At 48.6% G+C, this 26,464-nt stretch overlaps 1 protein-coding gene across 1 annotated transcript; it reads left to right on the top strand.

The window, feature by feature from the left end:
- Positions 1–1,421: 1,421 nt before the first annotated feature.
- On the top strand, positions 1,422–18,944 carry METTL22 (methyltransferase 22, Kin17 lysine). Its single transcript, XM_063100163.1, has 11 exons — positions 1,422–1,500; positions 3,537–3,705; positions 6,024–6,404; positions 9,125–9,165; positions 9,254–9,398; positions 12,383–12,454; positions 14,090–14,143; positions 15,120–15,200; positions 15,461–15,563; positions 16,930–17,098; positions 18,563–18,944. The coding sequence occupies exons 2-11, from the start codon at positions 3,573–3,575 to the stop codon at positions 18,596–18,598; spliced, it is 1,215 nt and encodes a 404-aa protein (XP_062956233.1). The 5' UTR covers positions 1,422–1,500; positions 3,537–3,572; the 3' UTR covers positions 18,599–18,944.
- The last annotated feature ends 7,520 nt before the right edge of the window (positions 18,945–26,464 follow it).

The following is a 26,464-nucleotide window of genomic DNA, read 5'->3' on the forward strand; positions in this document are numbered from 1 at the left end:
GTAAGGGGTGTGTGTGTGTGTGTGTACACATACACACAGGCACACGCATCTGTGACCCTGTACGCCTCTGCATTTCTATTTGCATAGTCGTTGGCCTGTGGTCTGTGGGTGTACACAGCTGTGTGTGTGTCTACATGTCTGTGAACACATCAGTGTGGTGTATAGCTCCCCATCTTGCATACAATGAAGTCCAGAATTCTTATAAGGGCCCCAAAGTTCCAACCCTGGCTACCTTTGCATCCTTGTTTTCTACCACCCACCCCCAGGCTCCATTCCAGCCAGGCTGACTCCCATGCTGTCAATGAAGTACACTTAGCACAGTCCTGCCCCAGGGCCTTTGCAATGGCTGCTCCCTCTACGTGAAATGCTCTTCCCCAGATGCCTGCACGGTCTATTCATCTCTTCACTCAGCCTCTGCTCACATCTTGACATAGCATCCTGGCCTTCCCAGGTCACTTGATCACTCTCCACCCCCCAACCCCATTCTCTAAAACACTCATGGCCACCTGGCACACCCTATTTGTGTTTACATATTTGTTTTTTTATCTGCCCCTGCCCCAACAGAATGTGAGTTCCATGAGGGCAGGAACCTTGTCTCATTCCTTGATTTAGCCTCTTGCCCCGCACCCCCACCCCAATATTGTCTGATACACAGTGGGCTCCTAACAGATATTTGTTAAGTGAAAGAACAAATATCTCTCACCGAAACCTGCGGTGTTTCCAGGTCTGCATGTGCACATTTGTATGCATCTGTCCATGTCTATCCATCTGTGTGTCAGGGTGTCTGCCTGAGTTTGTGTGTGTCTTAATATGCCTCTGGCATGTCTGGTATGTATGTGTTTGTCTACTGGGGTATAGAACAGACAGCAGGGAAATCAGCAAAGGAAAAAGAAGCTTTTGTAAGCTTTGGGGCAAGGCAGCTTTGGGCACTTAAGAAAACTGCTTGCCCGTTTGCCAGAAAGACTGAGATTCTGAATAGCCAGGGTGTTGGGGACCTGATGAGTGGATGAATTAGTATCAGCTATTAATAATAACAAGTACTTACAGCAAGAATAACGATAACAGCGATAATAAATAGCTGGCATGCTAGTTAACACCCAGGCTTCGGAGCCCTGCATCCCACGTTCGAATCCAGCCCTTACCACTTAGTAGCCGGGTGACTTTGAGCGAGTTAACTCCTTTAGAGGAGTGAGTTCGGCCACCCACGTGCAGACACGTCCACACCCAGGCCGCTGACCCCAGCAAACTGTAACAGGCGAGAGCTGCGCGGCTTCTTCCTGCTGTCCCACCCCCGAGCTCCCAGATCGAGGGCAGCACGTGTCCGCCAGCGGCCCCGCACGCATGCGCGGACCAGGCAGATAGGCGTGGCCACGGAGTAATGTGGGCAGGCGGACGCGTGCGGGGGGCGTGGCTGCGCCTGCGCAGACTGCCTGTTATGGCGGTCGCCGGAGTCCCGTGGTAAAGTCGTCGGGTGAGACTCCCGGCTGAGGCCCGCGGCGGGTAAGTCCCTGGGAGAGGCGGCGGGACGGGGTATGGTCAGGGGGACGCCTGGCTTTGAAAGTCGTACTCCCACGGACCTGAAGCCCAAGCCCCTAAGGCCCGACCGCACTCTCATACTCAGTTTCCCCTTCTAAACAAGGGTTTTGGGGGAAGTTCATGCCCTCACCTGCGTTTCCGTACGGGATCCAGGCAGCCTCCTCACCTTCGGATTAGGAAAGGAGGGCCATGTCCGAGCTGTGACTCCCTTTTGAGAGGCAGTACTTAACCCTGAGTGAAGTCAGGCAGGTGGCCCCTCACTCCGACTTTTCCCCATATCCCCGGACCTTGGTTCCTGCAGCTTCCCAGTTGAATTAGTGACGCCTAGCAGAGAGCAAGACTTCAACAAGGGGAATTATTCCAATTCCCTGATCCCAGTAAACTGCTTTTAGGGAAACCCTGACTGGGAACCTATAGGAGAGGAAGGAGGACAGCGTGTGAATCTGGCCCCCACAGCCTTAGAAGAGCCAAGACCGCCTGTCAGCTCTTGCTGCAGGAATGAACCTGCAGCCTTAAGTGGGGTGGGTGGTAAGGTCCCATCTGCAGTGTGGTCTCCTTCCTCATCTCTGCCCAGTGAGGAGAGGAGCCGGAAGCCCATCCAGCCCCAGCATTCCCAGACGGAGACTCTGAGACAGCTATTTTTAACTGGAGAAACTGACCATTGCCTTTTTCTGTCTTCCCAGCATTCTCTTAGTAATAGTAATTATGTTGTTATAATGTTAATACTTGTTACCGATTGAACGTTTACTGTGTCCTGAGCCCTGAAAGTGAACGTTGTCGCATTTACTCCTCACACAGGCCCTGAGAGGTGAAGTGATTTTCCCAAGGTCACATAGCTAAGAGGTGGGTGACTGGGGTTGACCCTTGGTCTGCCCAGCTTCAAAGCCCATCAGACTGCTGCCGTTTGATGCTTTTTGATGCAGTGGAACATTTGGTTGGAGGGAGATTCTTCCTGTTTTTGACCACTTTGCCTCAGACGTGATTTTCTAAATTTTAGTTATTGCTGTGTCACCTTCATAATTTTTCCATATCTGTATATCTCCTGCACAGTGATCCTCTTAATTGTTTTTCCTTTAAATCCACTCACTTTTAAAATTTAGTTTGAAAGCTTTAAAACAGGAAATGATATGTGGGTAGATGGTGTCAGTTTCTAGAATAAAAAATACTAAAGGAGGCTGGCTGGTTAGCTTAGTTGGTTAGAGTGTGGTACTGATAACACCAAGGCCCAGGGTTCAATCCCTGTACCAGCCACCAAAAAAAGAAAAAATTGAAAAGACTAAAGGGCCATAGCAACTAAATGCAAAGCATAAATTGTGATTGGATTCTGGTTTGGGAAAAAATAGTTATGAAAGACAGTTGGGAGACAGATGGAGAAAATTGACTATAGACTGGGGTTTAGCTGATATTAGAGAATCATTGATTATCTTAGGACTGCCAAAGTTCACGTGGGTATATAGGAAAATGTTCTTAGGAGACAGACACTAAAGAAGAATTTAGGGGTAAAGTGGGATGTCTGCAGTGTACTCTCAGAGGGGTCAAAGGGGAAAAAACCAGATAGATGGGTAGTTGGTAGATAGATAGGGTGAGTACATAAGGCAAAATGTTGATGGTCATTGAATCTAAGCAGTAGGTATATGGCTGTTTATTACGCTATTCACCCTCTTGTCTGTTGAGAAATTTTTATAATAAAAATATGGAATAAATAAAAAGAGGAAGGAAATTTTATTTATCACTGTAAGTGGGAATTCAGATCCCTTGCTGTAAATAAAAGTTTACTATGAAAATGAATACAGTACAGACAAAAGAACAATTAAATTCTAACTGGATTGTTTTCCCTTGCTAAGGCTCTGAGACTTTCTCCTTAGGAAAAATCAAGAGGGAATTGAAAAAGGGAAGCACTTTCTCCCAGGTGGTGCAAAGCTATTGACCACCTGGTGGGGTGTGGCTACACTGTTCCCCTCTGGGAGCTGCCATCCTGAAAACATGTTATTGCCTCTCAGGTGCTCCTGTCCCAGAATTAATGTGGAACCTGGACCATGGTACAGTTGGCTTCTGCCCCAGCCATGAATGAGGTCACTTTCAGAAGCGACACCGTGCTGTCGGATGTGCACCTTTACACCCCGAACCAGAGACACCTCATGGTGCGGCTGAATGGTGTGGGGCAGCCCGGTAAGGTCCTGGGCCTGGGCGGAGCTGCCCAGTACCCTGCAGATCCCATTTCGTTTTCTGCTTTTTCTTACTGTATTCATCTTTTTGCAGAAAAGACTGGATTATTTAACTGTTCTCACACCACTTAAGTGCCCTTCTTTCACTGAGCAGACTCCTGTGCTTTCCTGAGCACCTACTGTGTGCCAGGCCCAGGACCCAATGCTGGGACCACTGAAGTGAATAAGCCAAGCTCTGCCCGCAGCAAGCCCACAGTCCAGAGGGGAGACAGGACTGGGGCTCCCTCTCTCCATGGCTGTCCATCCCCACGGCCCCTACCCCAGTCAGCCACTGTCATCACTTGCCTGGCTGCCTCTCTCCTCCCACTGGGGCTCCCTGACTTGTCTCTCCTGCACACCCTCCCCTCCTCATCTCTCTGGCAGCCAAGGGGGTCTTTTGGAAATGTAGATCAAATCACAGCACTCCCCTGGTTTAGACCCTCCAGTGGCTTCCCACTGCTCTCAGAGTAATACCCGGACTCCTCACCTTGGCCTCCAAGGTTCCACCCAACCCGGCCTCTGCCTGTGTGTTTACCCTTAATGTCACTTTCCCTCTTCCTCACTCCTCTATGGCCACTTTCAACCCCTTTTTGTCCCTCAAACACTATACGTGCTTCTCTCCCTGAGCACCCAGAACATTCTTCCTTCCACGCCCTGGCTCCTCAAGTGTCATCTCCTCAGACAGGCTCTCTCTGGCCACTGTCCCTAACTCTGATTACTCTGGATTAGTTTGTTGTTCTGGTGTGATTATTTATAACCCCCTTTTCCTCCTGTTCCAATTTAAATAGTACAATACATTAGGGGTCTGTAAACTACAGCCTGTGGGGCCACATCTGGCCTGCAGCTTTATTTTGTAAATAAAGTTTTATGGAAACACAGCCATGCCCATTCATTTGTATGTTTTTGCAGCAGCTTTTGTGCTGCCATGGCTGAGTTAAATAGTTGCAACAGAAATCTCATTGCCCACAAAAGTTAAAATATTTGCTGTATAACCTGTTTACAGAAGAAGTGTGTGGACCCCTGTATGCTATGGTTGCCATGTCTGTGTCACACAGAATATAATAGTTTTACTGTATTTATAGCAGTTAACACATGAATTGTAATTATCTTGTTTACTTGTTTAATGTTTGCTCCTCCCAACCTGTAAAGATTTCACATTCTGCTTTGTATCCCCAGCACCTAGCATGGTACTCAGCACACAGCCTATTTTCAATGATTGATTGTTGAATAAATGAGTGAAGTGCCCCAAAAGTTGTGTTAATCCCAGGATGCTCTAGGAGCCTAGAGGAGAGGCACCAAATCCAGCCTTGGAGAAGACACCTGAGCTCAGTCCTAAAAACTGAGAAGCCTCCATGCAAAGAAGGGAAAAGAAAGGCATCCCAGGCAGAAGGAACAGCCTGTGCAGAGGCCTGGAGGCAGGCGCTGTAGTCAGGCCCTTCCTGTCGAGGCCCTATCCATAGTGTTCACAGTTCCATTTTCACTTGGAGAAAGTGGAGAACAGTGAGCCCCACCTCATGCAAAGTAGGGGTGAAGGGAACAGAAGGGAAGAGAAAGGACTGGAAACGTAGGTATTGGGTACCAATTCTGAGCTAGTTCTGCAAATGAGGAAACTGAAGTTCAAAGCAGATAAGTGGCTTGCCTGGGGTCAGACAACTGGGGGGTAGATGAAGGGCTCAAGGACCGGGCTATTCACTGAGGTTTTTCCACCTGCTACCTCTGGCTCACCTCTCCTGGCACACACTTATTGAAACCTGTCCCAGTGACTTTCTGGCCACCAAATGGCAAGGGACACTTCATGTCCTTGTCCTGTCCTCCAGACCTTAAGAGGTGGAACAGTGTAGTGAGAAGGGCATCAGCTTAGGAGTCGAGCAGACTGAGTTTGAATACTACCTCAGCCTAGCCACATACAAGGCTGTGTGGCCTTGGTCAGTTCACTTAACCTCGCTAAGCGTCAGTTTCCATGTCTGTAAGATGGAGTTGATAATACTGTCTTCATAGCAATTGTGAGGATTAAATGAGATGACACTGGCCAAGTGCCTACATCATAGATGCTCGCAAAATGGTGGCTGCTCTTGGTGGTGGTGGTTGCTGCTTTGGTGGCCCCAGCCACCTAGCTGGTGGTCACAGCTGAATCAAGTGGGCCTTTTCTGCTGCTGTTAGTATATCTCCACCGGGCCTTTAAAAGTCTTTTCAGTTGGTATCAAATTTTCTCAAAAAAGAGGAAGAAAAAAAGAACAGACACCTTGGAAATACTCTCACTTTGTGACTTGTCTTGCCTCTCAGTTTTCCTGTCCCAATTCAAGCTTCTGTGGAGCCAGGAATCTTGGACAGACTCGGGGGCTGAGAGTGGCGATCACAAAGATGTTCACACAGAGGAGACTCTTCCCACCAGGACAGGCAGCAGAGAATTACCTCCAAGAAGTGGCCACAGTGATGAGGGTTCCTCCCTCCAGGCCGGGGCTGACACTGCTGGCCAGGAAGAGGCAGGAACTCAGCTGGATGAAGATGGGGATCTGGATGTGGTGAGAAGACCACAGGCCACCTCTTATCCCAACCCAGCGAGTCCTCCAAGAGACAAGGTACATCCCATGATTCTAACACAGGAAGAAGACATCATGGGAGATGAAGCACAAGACAGCAGCCCCCACGATGTCATCAAAATAGGTAAATAAAGGTCTGGCTCATCTGCCACCGAGGCAGTTCCACAGTATCAATCAGGGCACAAGAATGTTCTGAGCGTTGGCTCTGTGTTCCGGCCCAAGCCAGGTATTACAGGCAAGATAGGTTATCAGAACCAGCTCGGGCAAAGCTAGGAGCAAGTGGTGCCACCACCAGCAGGAAGAGCTTTCAAAAGACATAGTCATTCTCCTGCTCAGGACTCCTCAGTAGGCTCCCCATTGCCCTCAGGATTGAGTCCTAGTGACTCAGCTTACAAAGCCCTGTGTGACAAGGCTTCCGCTCTCCTCTCCTGCCTCAGCTCACACCATCACCAACCCTCACACCCTTTATCATGTGCTTTCTCATCTGTTGGCCTCTCTCATGCTGTGCCTCCTTCCTGGAGTGCCCCCAGCCTCTGCTTTCTTAGCACGTTCCTGATTGTCGTACAAGTCCAAGCTTAGCCATCACCAGGAAGCCTTTCTGCTGCTGCCTCTGCATCCCTGTTCTGCTCTAACTTGGTGGCTGGGGGTGCAGATCAGGGTAGAATTTGTGGAAGACTTGGCCGAGCTGGGCTGGCAACAGGGAGCCATGGGAGACTCCAGAGCTGCAGCTTGGCAGATGGAGAATGATATAGGTGCAAACTTAATCTGGGAGAGGGTTGTGAGCTAATCAGACGGGCTGGGAGCTGGGAGCTAGAGGCCAGGTGGGAAAGGGGAGATAGGGAAGTGGCAGGAAAAGTGGGGCAGGAAAGGAGTTTCAACAGATACTCAGCAGCAGAATCAAGAGCAGGGCTGCGGACGCAAAGCTCCAGGAGGACTCTTCACCCCCACCTTCCCTCCAAGCATGCACCAAGCCTTCAGCCTGGGAGCCTCTGCCCCAAGCTTTTTAAACAGTGTCCCTGGGCACCCTTTTGGGTTCTGCCCCACTTGAGGAACATCTCCCTTTGGGATGGGGCCACTGAGGAACTGTCACATAAACAGCAGATGACCTTACAGGGAACCCTACACCTGCCACTTTCTAGTTCCATGACCTGCAGAGCCTGCTGTCCCTCTCCCAGCCTCATTTCCCTCATCTATCAGATAATTCTTGAACTTGTGTCACTGAGAGGTTTCGAATGAGAAAGTATTTAGCACAGTGCTTGGCATGGTAAAGGTGCATTTTTTACATTAACTTTTACAAATGGTAATGCTGAGCCTCAGTGTCTTCATCTGTAACATGGGGATGATCCAGATCGAGTAAGGTCTCAATGGCACCCAGCCCTGGGCCTGGCTTAGAAGGTGTCCATCCAGTAAATGTTCATTCAGTGAAGGAACTCAGCCATTGGGTGGTTTGGTGGATATTTCCGTTCCAGTTTCAAACCAGGCAACTACATGTTAGGCCATAACAATCCGAAGTTCTTTTGAAAGGAGCATATCTTATTGAAAGTGACTTCCAAACCGCAGTATCAAATCCACCAAAGATGCTGGTGGGCAGTGCCTTAGTCACGTTTTTATTCAGGGCTCAGATTCTCAGTCTGCACATAGGACAAAAATCTTTGGTCAAATTTATCCTGGAGAAACCCTCAGAGCAGTGGCCCAGGTCCCCAGTAGGATCACACATAGCCAGTTTCTCTCCTGGCTTGGGGACAGACAGAGCAGTTGGCTCATGTTCTGGACCCCTGTTGTATGAGTAGCATAAATCTTTAAACATGGCAGCTCCCCCGGCACAATGAGATGCTCATGCTCTGAGAGCTCACAGGAACCAAAAAGAAACTAGGAAAGTACTGGCTGCCCCACCCACCTCCTGGGGCAGACCTCAGGGAGGGGCCATGGGGTAGATCACCCATACCACTCACAACCCTGTCATCCTCCAACCTCTGCCCTCCCTTGGTCCCCCATCCCTGCCGCTTTTCTCCTTTTTTTCTGTGTGTGAACATGTGGTTTGAATTGTGCGAGTTTGATAAGCATGTGAAGCTGCCCTACTGTGTGTGTATGTGTGTGTGTTCCTTTGACAGCTGTTACCATCTCACTTAAAAATACTAGAGCAAGTGCTATTTAACAGCAAAAATGTTTTGTACTATTCCTTTTTCTCTTTCATATTTCCATTCCCTTCCCCCCAATCACCAGTGTTTTATCCTAATACAAGTATATCTTGTGCTTGAGAATACTTATCATACTTTACCTTTTTTTTTTGCAAGCTAGCAGGTATAGGGATCTGAACCCTTGACCTTAATGTTATCAGCACCACACTCTAACCAAGTGAGCTACCCAGCCAGTCCCTCTTTAGCCTTTTAAAAAGATTATAAATTCAAACTTAATTTGTTAACTTCTAGTGTGGTTCTAAGTGTAAGAAAATATTTTGGAATGAGCTGTGATGATTATTAGAATATAAATATATTATGATGGTAAAGTTGTAGTCAGTGAACACAAAAATGTTTAGTGTTATGCACATGTGTTTAAATTAGGTTGGATTGGGACCCGATGTGACCCAGTGTTCGAGCTGGGGAGCAGCAATATCCAGTTATCTGAAAGAGAGTGAGCCACTGTGGCTGGTCTCTGAGTGTTGCTCAGAGCCCCCTTCCCAACTGGCAGCATGGCCTGCATTTCTGCTTCCTTTCAGAACGCCTAACTCCAGCGCCCATGCGACAGGATGGCAGGTTGCCACATACCCCCTGTCTTGTCTTGTGGTTTTCTGTCCATCCCCATCTTCACAGTGGGTATTTCTCTTTTGGTTTCCATCCTGTCCAGAGCACACCATGGCCACACCCCTGGAGGATGTTGGCAAGCAGGTGGGTAGTTCTCATCCACTTCCCGTGGTCTTGAAGGGTCTCTGCGGAGCCTCATATCACCTGCTGTTTCTTGTCATCTCCCCTCCAGGTGTGGCGGGGCGCCCTGCTCTTGGCGGACTACATCCTCTTCCGACGGGACCTCTTCCAAGGGTGCACTGCACTGGAGCTCGGGGCGGGCACGGGACTCACCAGCATTGTTGCAGCCACCATGGCACGGACTGTTTACTGTACAGGTAACAGTGTGACATCTCAGGCTGAGGGCGATAGTCAGTTACCTTCACAGAGCATGTGCTGACCATATAGACACTGGAAATTGGACGTTGGCTGTTGTTGATTTTGCTATCCTGCTCCCCCCTGGTCTTCTCAACCTTCCATTTTTTTCCTCAGTAACCTCAGAATGACCCAGCATCGACCACAGGTAAAAGTTCATTGAGCTTCAGAAGGTGTTTGGCGCCTCTGCTAGAATCTCTGCTCACACCCCTAAGAAAGAGCAAACATCTCAGAAAACTATGAGGAATGTGCCCTTTCAAAAGGCTTTGAAAACAAGTCATTTCCTGATGATAGCAGTCTTCTACTCTTCGTGGAAGATTTGTAAAACTGCAAATAAAAATTACTCATATTTTACAATACCTAGATGCATTCAACAGTATGCAGTTTATTGAGCACCTACTATGTGCAGGACACAGTTTTAGATATGGGATATCCAGCAGCAAGTAAAACAGACCAAGTCACTGCCTTCAGGGTGCTTATGTTTTAGAATCTCTATTTTAACTGCTCATATCGTTCTTTTGTTAAACAATCTTTTTCCTTTTCTTTTGTGTGTACATACTCCCAAACAATAGCTGAAAGCAAACTATATATGCAGTGCTGCATCCTGCCAAAAATGTTGAAAAATATTTTTTTTAAGAGCATTTGTTTGTGTCATTAAAAATTATTATAAATATGGCTTATAATGACTAGGGTATTTTCATCTTCATTTTAAACCCTCCTCCTATTGCTGGGCATTTTGCTTGTTCCCATGAGTATTTTGCATTTGTCAGTTACACTGTGATGAACAACTTCATACGTCATTGATGATCCTTAGACTAGATTCCGAGAAGTGGGTGACTTTTCTTAAACTTTTGATGCATATTGCCAACTGATTTCTTTTTAAATTTTTGAATTTGAAATAATTCTGGACTCACAAAGAAGTTGCTAAAGTAATCCAGAAAGTGCAATATGCCCTTCATCCAGCTTCCCCCAGTGATCAAAACCAGCCAATTGAGGGCCGGCCCGTGGCTCACTCGGGAGAGTGCGGTGCTGATAACACCAAGGCCATGGGTTCGGATCCTATATAGGGATGGCCGGTTCGCTCACTGGCTGAGCTTGGTGCTGATAACACCAAGCCAAGCGTTAAGATCCCCTTCCCAGTCATCTTTTCTAAAAAAAAAAAAAAGAAAACAGCCAATTGACATGAATACAGTTTATGAGAGAGTAATAGTCTCAAAAAATGAGCATTGTTATTATATTTTAAATCTTTAATATCTGCTAGACATAAAGAGGTATCTGCTGATGTGGTTTGCATTTTCTTGCTCCCTAGTAGATGTTTTCATGGCACAGATTTTTGCTTCTGAAACAGGATAGAGGAATCCCAGGATCACCTGTCATTTGGTTATAGTTTACAAATATGCCGAGTGAACCACGGGTCAGAAGTCTGCAGCGCGGCCATCCTGTTTGCTGCTCCTTAACAATTGCATGTAAATTGCCAGTAAGCACTTCTCAGAGTCAAGCCATAACAAAACACCCAAGAGCTTTGCTCAGTGCCTACTGCCTAGTAGTAGGATATAATCAAGCTGTCTTATCCTTAGAGAAATTTACCAGCATGGAGAAGAGAGCTTGCATTTATTTAGATGGCATGTTACAGTCAGCAAATACCTTTTCACGTTCATCAGCACCTGGTTGTAACCTCACAGTGACCCTGGACGCTAGCCAGGTAACCTGTTACCATCCTTTTTATCCAAATGGGCAGACTGATGCTACGTTTAAATGGCTAGCCCAAGGTCATACACACAGCACTGATGTGAACCGAAACCCTTGACCCAGACCTCCTGGTTTGTAGTGTGGCGCACCTTCATCATGTGAGTGGTTTTCAGATCACAGCACATCCCACGGAGCAGAGTTCCATGAGCTCTGTCGGGGGCCAGTAAAGGGACAATGGGCACAGCAGCCCCCAGGGCTCTGAGTTCACTACTCAGCCAGTTTTATACATTAGACTCTCTTACCTGTTTTATACATTAGACACTCACATAAGGTCTCTTGACAAAAACTGTCATAATGGCTTAAAAACTGCTGAACCAGTCATGTGCTATCAGACATACATCATCAATATTCTCTTTACCTGGTTTTCCAAGAGAAGGGATAGGTCAGACCCTTTAGCGAACATCCTTGGGGTACAGATGGTCTAGTCCTCAGGAGTTTGCAATGGGTGAGGTAGAGATGTCCGCACCTTCAGTGGGCCAAACAAATGTCATCCACAACATTCTGTACCTTACACACATACATTCTCCTAGTGGAAAATTAATTTTGGGCGCAGCACTGCCACCCCCAGTGAGGACTCACTGTCTGCTGAAATGATGAGAAATCCCACCTCACGAGGGCAGCCAGGCGGCTTAGAGGGAGATGCTGGTGGCAGTGGACAGTGAATCATGCCTGGGACAGCTTGCCTGGCCTGATTGAATCTGCTCTGCAGCCCCATTAATCATGTTGCAGCACTTGACCCCAGTTGGCTTTCCCAGGGTGTCAAAGAGCAAGCCTAGATTTGAAGTTAGAAAAACCTGGACTCACATCCCAGCTCTTGATCTTACTTGTTATGTGACTTTGCTCAAGTCACTTAATCTGTGAAATGGGGATATCGGTCGCTGGGGTTGTTACAAACATTGAAAGGGTGAGCTACATGCGTTTTTTATAAACTCAGGCAATGTTGGGAGCTCTCACCCCTTCCCTCTGCTTTTCACAGAGTCTGTCCCCACCAGAATGTGAATCTCTTATTTAGGGGGAAAAAATCATTAAATAGAGCCTTAAGGTGAACATATTTAATCTATGCAGTAAAACACACAGGAGAAGCCTTTCTTTCGTTTCTGCAGCTGTGCCGTTGATATCTGCTCTCTCCAGGCAAAAACAGGGAGGTGAACGTGTCGTCACGGTCTGCGCTTTATGGCCTGCCCTTCTGTCATTGCAGATGTTGGTGCAGATCTCCTGGCCATGTGCCAGCGAAACGTTGCCCTCAACAGCCACCTGGCTGCTGCTGGAGGTGAGGCTCAAAGGGCCTTCTACCCGGGAGGGAGGTTTCCCTGTTCGACTGGTGACATTGGGAGGTGGGTGCCACCTGCTTCCCTGTGCACAGGGTGAATGGGGAGCTCAACCTTTACATTGTCTGCCTTTACATAGCCTCTTGTGTAAGGGCAATATGTCCTTGGGTCGCCTCCTCCTTCCCATGTCTGCCACCACTTCCTGATTCAGCTCCCTCTCGCTGGCACATTGGCAGTGGCACCCCTCCCGGTCTCCCCTGCTCCTTGTTTGACCTTTCTAAGATGCAGGCTTGACCTCTTCACTCCCTTCTGAAAACCTTCCAGGGGCTCCATACCTGCAGGGTAAAGCCTGGGCTCCTCCTTGAGTCCCCAGACCTCCCTGCCCTGGCCCCTGACAGTCCCGCTGGCCAGCCCTGCATCCATTGAGCCAAGGACTCATTTCACAGACTTCCCTCTGCCCGGGATGTGCCTCACCCACATCTGCCTGATCATCGGATCTCTGTACGGCCTGCAGGAATGAGCTTACGTGATAGATGACAGCAGTGGTCTCCTAACAGGACTGTCTGTCCAGACCCTGAGCAGCCTGAGGGGGCTTTTCTAGACTCGGATCACTCGGCCCCACTGGCTGCAGACCCTTCAGAGGCTTCCCACTGCTCCTGGCATAAGATCCAGACTCCTCTGCTCATCCCATCTTCTGCAGCACATGCCCCCTCCTCATCCACTGCCCGGCTCCATCCAGCCCCAGCCTGGCCTTCTTTTTTTTTTTTTTTTTTTTTTTTTTTTGTCCTTTTCGTGACCAGCACTCAGCCAGTGAGTGCACCGGCCAGTCCTATATAGGATCCGAACCCGCGGCGGGAGCGTCGCAGCGCTCCCAGCGCCGCACTCTACCAAGTGCGCCACGGGCTCGGCCCAGCCTGGCCTTCTTTGAAGCCCCTCCCCTTGCTCTTCCCTCTGCCAGGAGTGCTCTGCCCCTTCTTCCTCCTCACCAGCCCTCGTCCCTCCCCAAGCTCCAGACAGACACTAGTGACACCTTGAACCATTGCATTTGCACATCTGCCTGTGTGACTTGGTGACTGGTGTCTGTTGTCCCCACGAGATTACAAGCTCTACGGAGGCAGGGACGCTGTCTGGGTTTGATCACCACTGTCACAGTGTTTGTTGAATGCCCAGCATACAGCTGGCAGTCACCAAAAATTGGAAGGAAGGTGCGAGCCTGCTGTTTGAAGCCTTCTCTGACATAAGAGTTCTGTTCTCCTGTGCCTTTGGCTCATCCTTGTGATGTTACCATAACCACAGTCTTGCAGTTGTCTATTAAACCACCAGTCTCTCCTGGGGCAGCTGGCCCCCAAGGATGGGGACTGTGTCCAACAAATCTTTATATTCCCTGTGTCTGGCACTGTCGCTGACACTCAGCACTCAAAAAGTGCTGGAAGGATGGATGAATGAGGGATGGGAAGGGCAGAAGGAGGGCCGGTGGGTAGGTGGATGGATGGGTGGGAAGGATAGATGGGAAGGAGGGAGAGAGGGAGGAGAACAGAAGGGGGCTGTAGGATGGGTGGATCTTGTTGTATAGTGTAAAAGTGTCTTCCTCATTATGGCAAAAGTTTGAAGAGTTCTGTTTGTTTTTGTTTTTACAGGTGGTGTACTTAAGGTCAAAGAACTTGACTGGCTGAAGGACGACCTCTGCACAGGTGTGTGTCTTCCTCTGATGTCTGGTTCCTCTGTCATTCCTCAAGGCCCTCGGCTCTGTGGCCTCAACTGAGCAGCAGGGTCCCGGCTGCTGCCAGGCTCATGGCAAGTTCTCTTTGCTGGCCGATAAGCGACAGCTTCGTTCCCCAAGCACCCACTGCTGCGTGCTGGGCACTTCACGTTCATTTTGTTATTCAGACCTCACGGTGTCACTGTGTGGTGGGTGTGATGATCCCTGGATTATGAGTGGAGACTGGCACTCAGGTTAAGTGCCTGCCCAGGGTCACATAGCTGGTACATGGCAGAGTCAGGATGTGAACCCAAATCTGTCGGACTCGGGTGCATAGACCACTTCCTGCAAATGGTGGTGCCAGGAAGCCCATGGGGTGGGACAGTTTTCTGAATTTCGTATACAAACTACTTCAGACCTGGATGCTTTCTCTTTCTTTGCTTAAAAACTTTTTTTCTTCTTCCTATCAGGTGTCAGACTGGCAGGTGAGGAAAATCATTCCTTGAGTACCTGTCACCTGCCAAGCACTTTGCATACTGTAGGTCCGTTAGGCTTCCAACCAATCCTATGATGGAAGTATTATGCCCTCTCTATAAGTGTGAAAACTGCACCCCAGAGAGGTGAAGCAACTTTGCTGGGATCACACAGCATGTAAATGGGTCAGGAGTGCCCTGGACGGCGGTGCAGATCACATTCTGTTGGGGCTGCTGGCCTAGGCAGCGGGCATGGCTGAGGTTTGCCTGCCCTTCACCAGCCAGGGCAGACCCCTGGCAGAAAGGGCATCTCTTATACTGTGACTCTCCACATGGGTGGCCGTGGCCCGGAAGCTGGGGCACTGGGATTCAGGTCTACCTGGCAGTACCCTTTGTTACCCCCAGCCCTATTTCTTCTCCTGAAGCTTCTTTCAGTCAGTCTTGGTAAGAGCTGGTGGCCAAAGAGCACAAAACATCTTTCTCTTTCTTTCTTAGATCCTGAGGTCCCCTTCAGTTGGTCAGAAGAGGAGATTTCTGACTTGTATGATCACACCACCGTAGTGTTTGCAGCCGAAGGTAAGAAAATTCTTCCTCATACGTGCCTTTGTCATTATATGTAGTCATGTGCAGCATCCTTTCGCCTCGACTGAGTTCTCTGCACTTTGGAAGCATCTTTCTAGAACATTGTACCACATTTACATGCAGTTTCAATTCTGCGAACTGTTGCTGTTCCGTGGTAATAAGGATCCTCCCTGTAGTGTCTGTGTGGGTCCCTCTGAGAAGCAGATTTCTCTGATACTTGCATGCTCTCCCCTAAGCCTTTTCTCTTCCTGCAGTGTTTTATGACGAGGACTTAACCAATGCACTGTTTAAAACGCTCTCCCGACTCGCTCTCAGACTGAAAAATGCCTGCACGGCCATCCTGTCGGTGGAGAGGAGGTGAGCTCGGCTCCTGGGAGGTGTGCTGGCATGCTGAATAGTAGCCAGACTCTCACCTTCTAAATGCGTCGTTATCAGCATCATCATTGTTATCACTTACTGAGCACCTACTGTGTGCCATGCCTGTGCTAATCCACACACTAACCCAGTGAGCAGGCGCTCCTGGCCCCATTTTACTGATGAAGAGAGGAGGGCTAAGAGACATCAAGGGCTTGTCCCAGCCACAGCAAGTTAGTGACAGACGGAGCCTTGAGTGCAGACTGCGTGCCAGAGCCACAACATTTGGCCAGCATGCTCTGTGGAGAGCCTTTCCTCTTCCTGAACATTCTCTCTGGGGTGGCATCTGTCCCCTCTGCTCCCCCAGGTCTCTTTCATCTCCCCAGTGCAGGCAGAGCCTCCTCACTTGACAGCCTCTCTGGGATGTTTCCACTTAAATATCCTCAAATATATGGCTTCTTTGATTGAGTGTCCCCCTTGTTATAGCTATAGAGGTAGACATTGTAAATACACTTTTCTCTAATACTTATGATAGTGTCCAAGTTTTCTGAGGGCAGAATGGAATACACAGCAAAAACTGGAAAACTGAACACACTTCTTGACCCAGAAGTTCAACATCAGAAACGCACCATGTGGAAACGCTCATGGCTGTGTACAAAGCCATGTATATTTGCATGTGCCTTGCCGCGTTATTTATACCAATAGTGCTAAAGACTTCCTCCCTCTCTCTGTCTTCCTCCATCCCTTCCCCTTTCCCCCTCCCCTCTCTCCCTATCCCTCTCCCCCTCCCTCTCTCTCCTCTCTCCTCTCTCCTCTCTCCCCCCTCTCTGTCCCTCTGTGTCTCTCTCCCTCTCTTTCTCTCTCTCTCCCTCGAATCTCCCCAACTCCACTGACTTCTGACAGTGTTATCTCCATCCTCTGTGCGCTCAGTCTTCCGCACCTCCCTCTGCCATTGCCTGCCATTCATTCATTCTACGGATGGTGATGGGGCAACTTCATATGCAGATTCCATGCAGAGCACAGGCAGGACAGGCAGCAGAAGCCCAGGGAGGCTCGTCCTCAAGTATTGATCTGAGTCTGTCTCTTGCACCAGTTCATAGCTCCCCAGAGGCAGGGACTATCCTTTTCTTTCTAGCAGTGTCATCGTGGGCACATGACTTCAGCTTTCTGAGCCTCACTTTCCACATCTGTAATGGAGGTGGTAACAAGAATGTGGTGCAGACTGGGGAAGGCCCTGCCCCCCAGTGCTGAGCATGCAATAGGGACTCAGCCACAGTTCCCCGATGGGAAATGACATCAGGGAGGCAATGGGAAGCACAGAACTCTTCCAGGTAATGACAGCAGCATGCGTGGGATGCTTGGTTTGCAGGCTCAACTTCACACTGAGACACTTAGACGTCACGTGTGAAGCCTACGATCACTTCCGCTCCTCCCTGCACGCACTGGAGAAGCTGGCCGAGGGCAAGCTGCACTTCGTGGTGGAGCCCGTGGAGGCCTCGTTCCCGCAACTCTTCGTGTACGAGCGCGTCCAGCAGCTGGTAGGTCTGGCCAGCGTGAGGGGCCTACGATTGCTTTGGCCTGAAGCTGCTGAGCCCAGGCCAAGGAGGGGATGAACCCAGCCCTGCAAACACAGAGCCCCACTCCATGCTTCTGCAGAAGCCAGGGCTGCAGTCTTGGTGCTTTATTAGTGAAATTTGTGGGGGGATCTACAGCCCGTTCTTAGTAGTCACAATGTCCAGAGGCGGCCCACAGGCAATCCATTACCTTCAACTTGATAGCACATTCTCTCCCTGTGGGAAACAGTTCGAACTCCAAAGGAAGCAGCACCAATGGCCAGAGGTTTTTTGGGGAGCAAGAAGTCAGGAAGGGGACTTGGTGGGTGCAGATCTGGATGCAGTGGCCCCAGTGTGGCGGCTGATGGTTGCGTCTTCACTGTGGAAATATCCTGGCCTCTCAGACTGAACAGGCTTGTCTCATTTCTGCTGGCCCTTGTGACCCAGGCACAGTGAGACCCCGTTATATCAGGCCTCAAGGCAATCATTCTAACAGTGAGAGGTAACACTCTCCAGGTGCTGTCTAAGCACCTCTCATCCGCTGTCTCAGTTAATGTCACAACAGCAGCCGAGACAGGGTGAGTCCCTTAGGAAAAGGCAGAGCTGAGACTTCATCCTACACATCACTTCCTATTACAGCATTTAAACCCAGCATTGGGAAAATCTGAAAAGTCAAAATTACCCTTGAAAATCCCTTAAAATTATCAGGAGCTAGATTCATAGAAGTCCACAGACAGAACTAACTTCTCTCATTCTCTGTGTCTTCTGGCTGTGGCCTCCCTTTCTCTGGGTTTGTGGCAACCCCGCCTTGTTCCGAGGAGGAATTGGGGAGGCTGAGGGGGTAACAAGTAGCACTCTCACCTCCCATCCCATTTCCCAAGCATGCGCAGCGCACAATTTGTGTGGGTCCCCTGTGCCAGGAGGACCTTTCGGTCATTGCTGCACCCGCTCTGAACGCCTCCCTGCCTGTGAGCTCAGCCTGTCTCCAAGCAGTTGGCAAGCAGAGGCTGCTCCTGCCAGTGAGGACACAAGGTTGCCACTAAGAACTTGGCCTGTTGTACATTCTCCTCCGGCCAGTGCTAAAGGTACCATCCCATAACCAAGAAAACCAGCTCTCTACAAAGTTCAACAGCCATGGGACATGGTGCTTAAGACCCCCCCGCAAAGTGGAGAGGTTGTGGCGACCTGCTGCCGTTCTCCTGGTCCCTTTTGATGTGTGACATCTGATGCTGGAACTTGGTCCGTCCAGCTTCTCTGCCACAGTAAGACGGAAAGAACAGCCCAGAGCAACAAAGAAATAGGAGGTAGTTCCCGCGCCTATGCCAGCTTGGGTGCTGCCGTGGTTTGCATATCACTTGACCACTCTCTTTGGCTAATTACTTTCCTATGTGAAATTGTGATTGTCCTGTTTGCGTACTTCAGGGACCCTCCTTTCTCTGTTTGCTGCAGGAGCTCTGGAAGATTGTTGCAGAACCAATAATATGACCCGTCACGTCGATGAGGCATGACATCTGGACAGTTATTGCAATATATTTCTAATAAAATCAAAAGCTTACCAAAGTAACACATTCGAAACTTTTTCGTTTTAAAAATATAGTTTATCCAACCTAAATGTCCATTGATGGATGATTGGATAAGGAAACTGTGGTATATACACACTATGGAATACTACTCTGCCATAGAAAAGAATGAAATTCTCCCATTTGCAACAATATGAATGAACCTGGAGAAACTTACGTTGAGTGAAATAAGCAAAGCACAGAGGGATAAATACCGCATGTGCTCACTCATATGTGTGAGCTAAGAGAGAAAGGGAGGAAGGAAAGAAAGACCACAGTAGTGCCGTGGTCTTACAGAGGGAGGGAATATTCCTAGGGCTACAAAGCGGAGTTGGGGGGGTAGAGAGGTGGGGGGATAGTTGGGTGGGGACATGGGGTACAAAAGTAATTTCTTTTTTTTTTTTTTTTTTTTTTTTTTTGTCCTTTTTTCGTGACCGGCACTCAGCCAGTGAGTGCACCGGTCAGTCCTATATAGGATCCGAACCCGCGGCGGGAGTGTCGCCGCGCTGGCAGCGCAGCACTCTACCAAGTGAGCCACGGGCTCGGCCCCAAAAGTAATTTCTGGTAATGGATATGCCCTCAGTATGAATCTGGCCCTCACATCATGGGCACGAAGGGTGACAATTAGCTATGTATTTCATGAATATTCATAATAAAAAAATAAAAATACAGTTCATGTACTTTATGTGACGCAGGCTGGTGTTCTGGGGTCTGTGGCCGCCTCCCAGCAGCAGTGACATCGTTATCACTCTGGGCTGGGACGCAATTAGTCGCCTATGTTTCTCAAGCTTCCAGTGCTTGTGCTGGGTGTTTCCAGAGCCGCTTGGTCAAATTGCGCAGATGCTCTCAACTTGGTTCCTCTCAGGTCAGCTACTCTAGCTATGTACTCACTTGGGGCTCGGGCCGGGAGCCGAGGCTGTGCAGCTAGTTTTTCTGCTCCCCCCTGCCAGTGTTTACAAATGCTTTTCATATCGTTTCCACAATTGTCTAATAACGTGACCCGGCACAAAAGCCTCATTTTCCTCCAAGGCTGCGAGTGCTCTGTCCCGTCCCTCCAGTGGGGCCCGTGTGGAGGAGTGGACTGCACTGGCAGGCGGCCTTTGTTTTTCATTTTAACCCTTTATAGCCAAGGTCGAGTACGCTTAAAGCAAACACAGTAGCCGCCCTCTTGGGTCACATGTAGCTGACCCAGGGTCCCATGCAGTGATCTGCATTGTAGGTGTTTCCCCTCTTCAGCCTCAGCTTGTTTCCTCCTCCCCTCGGTCTCCATTGTGCATCACGAGTGTGTGTGTCTGTCTGGTTTTCTACTTTTCTATCTGTGCCTCTCTCCTCCCATCTCCCCCTTCCTGTCGCTCTCTGTGTCCCTCTCCCGCTGTCTCTTGCTCCTTCTCTCTCTGCTTCTCTCCAGTTTGGGTCCCATCTTCCTGCTACTCCTGGCCCTCCCTGTAGCCCTCTCCTCCTGTGTTAACTACCACTGTGCACTCTGTACCAGGACCCCGTGTGGCCCCCACCCCATCTGTCCCTCATAGTTTGTATCTCCTCCTGGCCTCTCGAGTCCAGCTGTCCCTACCCATACTCCCTTCTCCCCAGGCGCCCAGGTCTGATTCCCAGGCCCATCATACCCCAGACTGGCTTATCCTGGCACCAAGGGCCAGGCATTTGCAAGTCTAAACTCATTTCATCCTCCCAACAAATCTAGGGGGTCAGCAGCCTAGTTATACCCACTCTACAGTTGAGAAGACTGAGGCTCAAAAAGAAAAAAGATCTCCCTGAGGTCAGAGACCTTCTCTTAAACATCACTATTGCTGGCATATGGTCTGGCACAGAGTAGACCTCAATATATGTTGTTAAATGAATTATTAAGATAAATTACTGATTAGAAAGGTGCTTACTAATTGTGGGTGATTTTTGCCTCCAGGGGCATTTGGCAATGTCTGGAGACATTTTTGGTTGCCACGAGTAGGGTAGACAAGGGTGTTAACCTGTATCTAGGGGCTGAGGCCAGGGGTGCTAAAGCATCCTATAATGCACAGGACAGCCCCCACAACACAGAACGATCCAGCCCAAAATGTCAATGGTGCCGAGGTAGAGAAATCCTGACTTGGAAGAAGAGAACCAAGTACTTCAAGAAAGAAAAATGGGTCTCAGCTGAACCCCAAGTGCAGAGGATGCAGGAAAATGAGGCTCACCTTGCCCCTCAGGGAGTGGGAAAAAAGCCTACACACATATATTATCTCTAAATCATAAAGACCCTAAATGGCCAAAGTGATCCCTATTTTACATATGAGAAACCTGAGATTCAGAGAGGTTAAGCAACTTTCCCAGCATCACGCAGCTGCCAAGGGCAGAGCCAGGCATGGAGTCCACATCCGTCTGACTCCCGGGCCTGTGCTCTTCCTACATTCTCACGTAGTCCCCAGTCCAGCAGCAGCTTCTGTGGTATCACCTGCACACTTGTTAGAAACAGCAACAGTGGGCTAGCCCGTAGCTCACTTGGGAGAGCGTGGTGCTGATAACACCAAGTCAAGGATTAAGATCTCCTTACTGGTCATCTTTTAAAAAAAAAAAAAACAGCATCAGGCCCAACCCAGGACCAGAGTCAGAATCTGTATTTTGACAAGACCCCGAGTGATCTGTGTGCACAATACTTTGAGAAGCACCAGGAGCTACAGCATAGGCTTTGACCTATTCCTATTTTTTAAGATTCCTACACAAAAACCATCCCTGATAGGCTCACTGTTAGAATAGAACAGCATTGCAGGTCACGACGGGATATATTAATAATGAGTCTTCAAAACAGAACCCCACTAAACAGAGCCCCCAGCTTGCAATACATCAGCACTAATGGTGACATATTCCTAGCACTCCTGGGGACAAGCTCATAAATGTAATTGGCACCAAGCAATAGAGTTGTCACAGCTTTCACCTGGCACATTAGGGTGAACCACTTTTATGTCTGAGCCACTTGACCTGAAAGCTTCCTCTAAGTGGTGCCCAGAATTAATCTCGATCCACTGTATTTCAAGTATCACCAGGTTCTCATTTCTCACACTTGAAGTGCACGTTTCCCACTATGGTTTATGGCCTTGCTTGAGCCACTGTGAGTCCTTGTTTGGCAGCAATATTTCAGAATCATCACACCATGGAGATAATTCTGGTAGGTAATTAACCCAGGCCATTGTACTCTTTTTTTTTTTTTTTTTTTTTTTTTGACACATTCTAACATTTTCAGAGAAATATACAGCCTGAGGAGGGGACTGGTAGTTCAGCTCTAGCCTGCACAGGAAAGATGAGTCAAAGCCAATAAATAGGGCTCACTGGCCGGTTAGCCACTTGGTTAGAGCATGGAGATGGTAACACCAAGGTCAAGGGCTCAGATCCCCTTACTGGCCAGCTGCCTCGCTTTCTCCCCTGGGTGACTGTGTCTTCCGGCAAGATGTAGCTTATGAAGGCCCACCTCCATCCCCACTCCTCCCAGATGAATTCTAATGACTGTCTTCACTTTAACAGTGTTTCTCAAAGCATGGCAGGTTGTGATCCCAGTGGTACCTGGGAGGTTTTAAGTGAAAAATTCTTAAAGTTTATCCTCTTGATATGTATGTAGCAGGGTGCTGTTGTCCAAGGATTTATTTTCTCCTTCACCCCAGCTCCCTAAATTCTTTTATTTGTACCCTGAGGGCCTTTCTCCCCCTCCCCCAAGGCCTGCAAGGGCAGACCCCAGGCACCAACTGCAGAACCAACCACTGGGACTGCAAAGATTAGGCTCCAGCACAGCCACTGGCCATATGCAGGACAGAAGGATTCAGGCGTGAACTTGCAGAGTAAGATTCTCTGCTGCTGAGAAAACAGCTCTGGGGGCTGGAGAGATGGGAGAGGAGAATGGAGGAGGCATCCCATGGCAGAAGGAAAAGAGAGGGCATGAGAGAGACAAAGGGGGCTGAACTCGTCCTTTTATAAAAAAAACCCACTCCCACAATAACAGCATTAATCCGTTCATGACGACAGAGACATCATGGCCTAATCAACTCTTCAAAGTCCCATTCCTTAATGTGGTTACAATGGCGATTGAATTTCAGCATGAGTCTGGGAGGGGGCAAACATTCAAACCATAGCAGAGCCCTTCCCACAGCAGGACAAGGGAGGAAGGCTCCACTTCCGGGAGGATCGATGTCCTTACAAGTCCCCACAAAACCTGTTGGAAGTCACCTTTGAGGCTGGTGCAGTGGTTGAATTCACCACCGAGCCCTGTTTTGTGTAACTGGGGGGAGAAAATGTAACTAGTAGTTGCAAACCAGAAACATGGAGGATAGTATTTGTTGTTTGAGGCTAAATTAATAATTTTTAATGACTTTCTAGATACAATGTTAAGTAAATAATAATGTGAATGGGAAGCAGGTGTAGCGAGTATCATGAACGTGGTGACATCAGGGAAGTTTGACAAACACTAACAATAGCTTTGCCCATGGTCTCAGCCTTTCTCCTGTCCCTCTTTGACTAAAAGCAGGAAGACATGTCCCCAATGACACTCAGGTTCCTTTTCTTCTGTGATTTAGAGCTCAAGACAATTTAAATTGTTCCCAAAAAACAGAAAGCAAATGGTGTTTTCCACCTTTTTGAAACTGTAGTGGGTTGAGTGGTGGCCCCAAAAAGTCTACATCCACATCCTAACCCCTGGAAGATGTGAATGTGACCTTATTTGGGAAAAGGATTTTTGCAGGTGTAATTAACTTAAGGATCTTGACATAAAGTCATCCTGGATTTAGGGTGGGCCCTAAATCCAATGACTGATGTCCTTATAAGAGAAAGGAGAGTGGTTGGCTGGTTAGCTCACTTAGGACAGCATGATGCTGGTAATGCCAGGTCATGGGTTCAGATTCCCATACCAGCCGGCTACAAAAAAAAAATGGGAGAAAGAAAGGAGAGGGAGATTTGAGACACACAGGGAAAAGTCCACGTGAAGGCAGAGGCAGAGATGGAGTGATGCTGCCAAGCAAAGGAGCACCCACAAAAACCAGAAACTGGGAGAGGCAGGGAAGGACCCCTAGAGCCTTCAGAGGCAGCAGGAACCTGCTGTCACCTTGATTTTGGACTTCTGGCTTCTAGAACTGTGAGAGAATAAATTTCTGTTGTGTTAAGCTTCCCAGTTTGTGGTAATCTGTTACAGCAGTGATAGGAAACTCATACGGAACCCAAAGCTCATATACTCAGAAATGTACTTGAAATTGTGGAGAAACACTGCAAGTCATTGCAAAGCTGAGTGTGACAGGAAGTGGAGGACATCTCCGGGTTTGGCCTCCAAGAGCTGGGCTCTAGCCCAGTAGTACCTCAGCTGGGTAAACTGATATGTGTCAATTCTCCGAGTGTTGGTTAGGAGCATATCAGGAGTAGATGTGAGAATTTCAAGCATATTTACTCTTCAGCACGTAGAGAATATGGAAGATCTTCCTGCTATGAACATAACTCCACCTTTGTGAACATGGGGACTTGGCTTTTCAGGCCAGATATTTCAGTAGTGAATGTCAAGGCCCTACTGTAGACATGGTCAGGAGAGGTCATTGCATAAAACCCAAACACCTTTGCAGGGGGCCCTCGGAGATCTGGCCCCCGCCTCTCTTTCCAGCCTCATAGCATCCACCATATTGAATTCCCTCCTGTGCCTGGAATGCACCACTCTCTTAGCTATGAGCCTGGATGACTCCCCTCCACCGAAACCATCCACACGGCCCCTCTCCTCTGCCCCTTCTTCCACAAAGCCTTCCTTGGTGTCCACAGCCTCTGAGCTCTGTGTGACACAACCCTTTTAAAACGTGTTGTGATAATTGTCTGTCCCCCTCACCGGACAGTGAGTTCCTTGACAACATTGCCAGCCAGACATGCCCCGTCATTCTGCAATATTTATCCAGCACTTTCCATGAGCCTGATATTTACAAGGGACTGGGGAGGCAGCAGGGGGCAAGATGTTCCACGTTCCTGCCTTCATGGAGCCTACGTTCTAGAAGAGGCGACAGGCAATGAACGTAAATACGCACCATAGCGTCAGATGGTGTAGAGAGCAATGATCCAAGAACTAGAGGTAAGGTGGGAAAATGAGTGTACACAATTGATTAGGGTGCAAGCATTTTACAATTTTATAAAACTGAAACCATGCAATGATTTTCTTTTCTGTCCAATAGGACGATAATCCCAAGGACTACCATGGATTTTTTTGCCCTGTAGTGCATTAGCCAAATTTATGTCTAATAAGGCAATTTTATCTCATTTTCCCCACTTCCTGTAGAAATCCCTGTTTTCATATTCTCTTTTGAAGGAGCTATGTCATCCTGCCTAGTCCCTTATTAGTGAAGTAAATAAGACTTTTGACACATGTTCACTGTTGATTTTAAGAGAAATATGCTTTAATAGTTTGAGCATTATAACCTGGTGGTGTTGACAAGTGCTAGGAAAAGAAACAAAGCCATAGGTGAGCCTGGTAGCTACTTTGGGAAGGTATTGAGCAGGTGCATGGAGCAAGTCCTGGAAATCAAGGGGGAGCCAGCTGTGCAGAATGAATGGACATCCAGAGTATCAGGGCTCCTCACGCCAGCCCAACCAATGATCAAGACAGGTGCGGAACTTGTTCTTGAGTTCACTTCTCCCAAGGAGCCCGGAGTCATTTTCTCCTCCCCCAGCTCCCAAGGCTTAAAGAGAGCAGCGCCCACATCCGGCTCCTTCTGTCCCTGCTCATTCCCAGGAGGAATGTCACCACGAGGTGGTGCCCCAGCCCCATGAATCGACAGCGGACGTGCCAGGTAGGAATCCAGGCATAGCCTTCAGTCCCCTTGGCCACTAGCAGCCACTACAAAGTGTGGGTCCCCTTTGATTCTTGGGAGACCCTGTCTAACCTGTTATACATTATACAGTGAAAACATTTGTTCTGAGAGCCGCTGGCATCCAACTAGCCTCGTAACCTAACTCAGATCAAACCCATGTTTATTAAGCAGTTATCCTGGATCTCATTTATCTGTACAACCCTGTACCCATTTCAGAGGTGAGTAAGCTAAGACTTGGTGGTTTGATCAAGCTATCCAAGATCAAAAGGCTCAGAAGTAGCTAGCAAGGATGGGGTCTAAACCCAGGTCCATGTTTCCGTTGGAAACCCAGTGTTCTTTCAATTACCTCCTGCCCAGGATAGATATTTGTCTGAAGATCTGAAAGGATCAGAGACTCTGCTGTGCCATTGTCCTGGGATGGATAGAAGGGTTTGATGTGCCAGGGCTGAGACATGGTCACAGCCTTATTCTGCCTTCCTCAGGCTTCAGAGAGCAATGGACATTGGAACCATGTGGAAGCATTTCTTTGGGACAGGAATGTCTGGACCAGGAAGAAGCCAAACTCTGAAATGAGCTCCATAGGCAGGTGGTAGTTTCCAGCTTCAGCGCTCACCAAGACCAGAGCCTGAAGGTGATGGCTTGGATGCTGGGACCAGGGACAAAAGGAACCGAGCCTTCTCCCCACACCCCCTTCCATTGGAAGTTCCTTAGAGGTAATAAAGCTTGATGGTCAGAACATGGCACCTGGCATCTGAACTCAAACCGGCCTCAACACTCACCTCTCTGAGCCTCAGAATCCTGGTCTGTAAAATGGGCATGCTGCTAGTACTTACTTCTCAAGGTTGTCCATACAAAGCTCCTAGCATATAATCTGACCTATGGGAAAGGTTCAATAAATGTAGCCATCATCATCATCCTCACTATTATTATCATTCACTGTTGTATTTCTATTAACTGCCTGTCTCGGGGGCATGCGAACTCCC

This window comes from Cynocephalus volans, chromosome 6, assembly GCF_027409185.1.
Source record: "Cynocephalus volans isolate mCynVol1 chromosome 6, mCynVol1.pri, whole genome shotgun sequence".
NCBI lineage: Eukaryota > Metazoa > Chordata > Mammalia > Dermoptera > Cynocephalidae > Cynocephalus > Cynocephalus volans.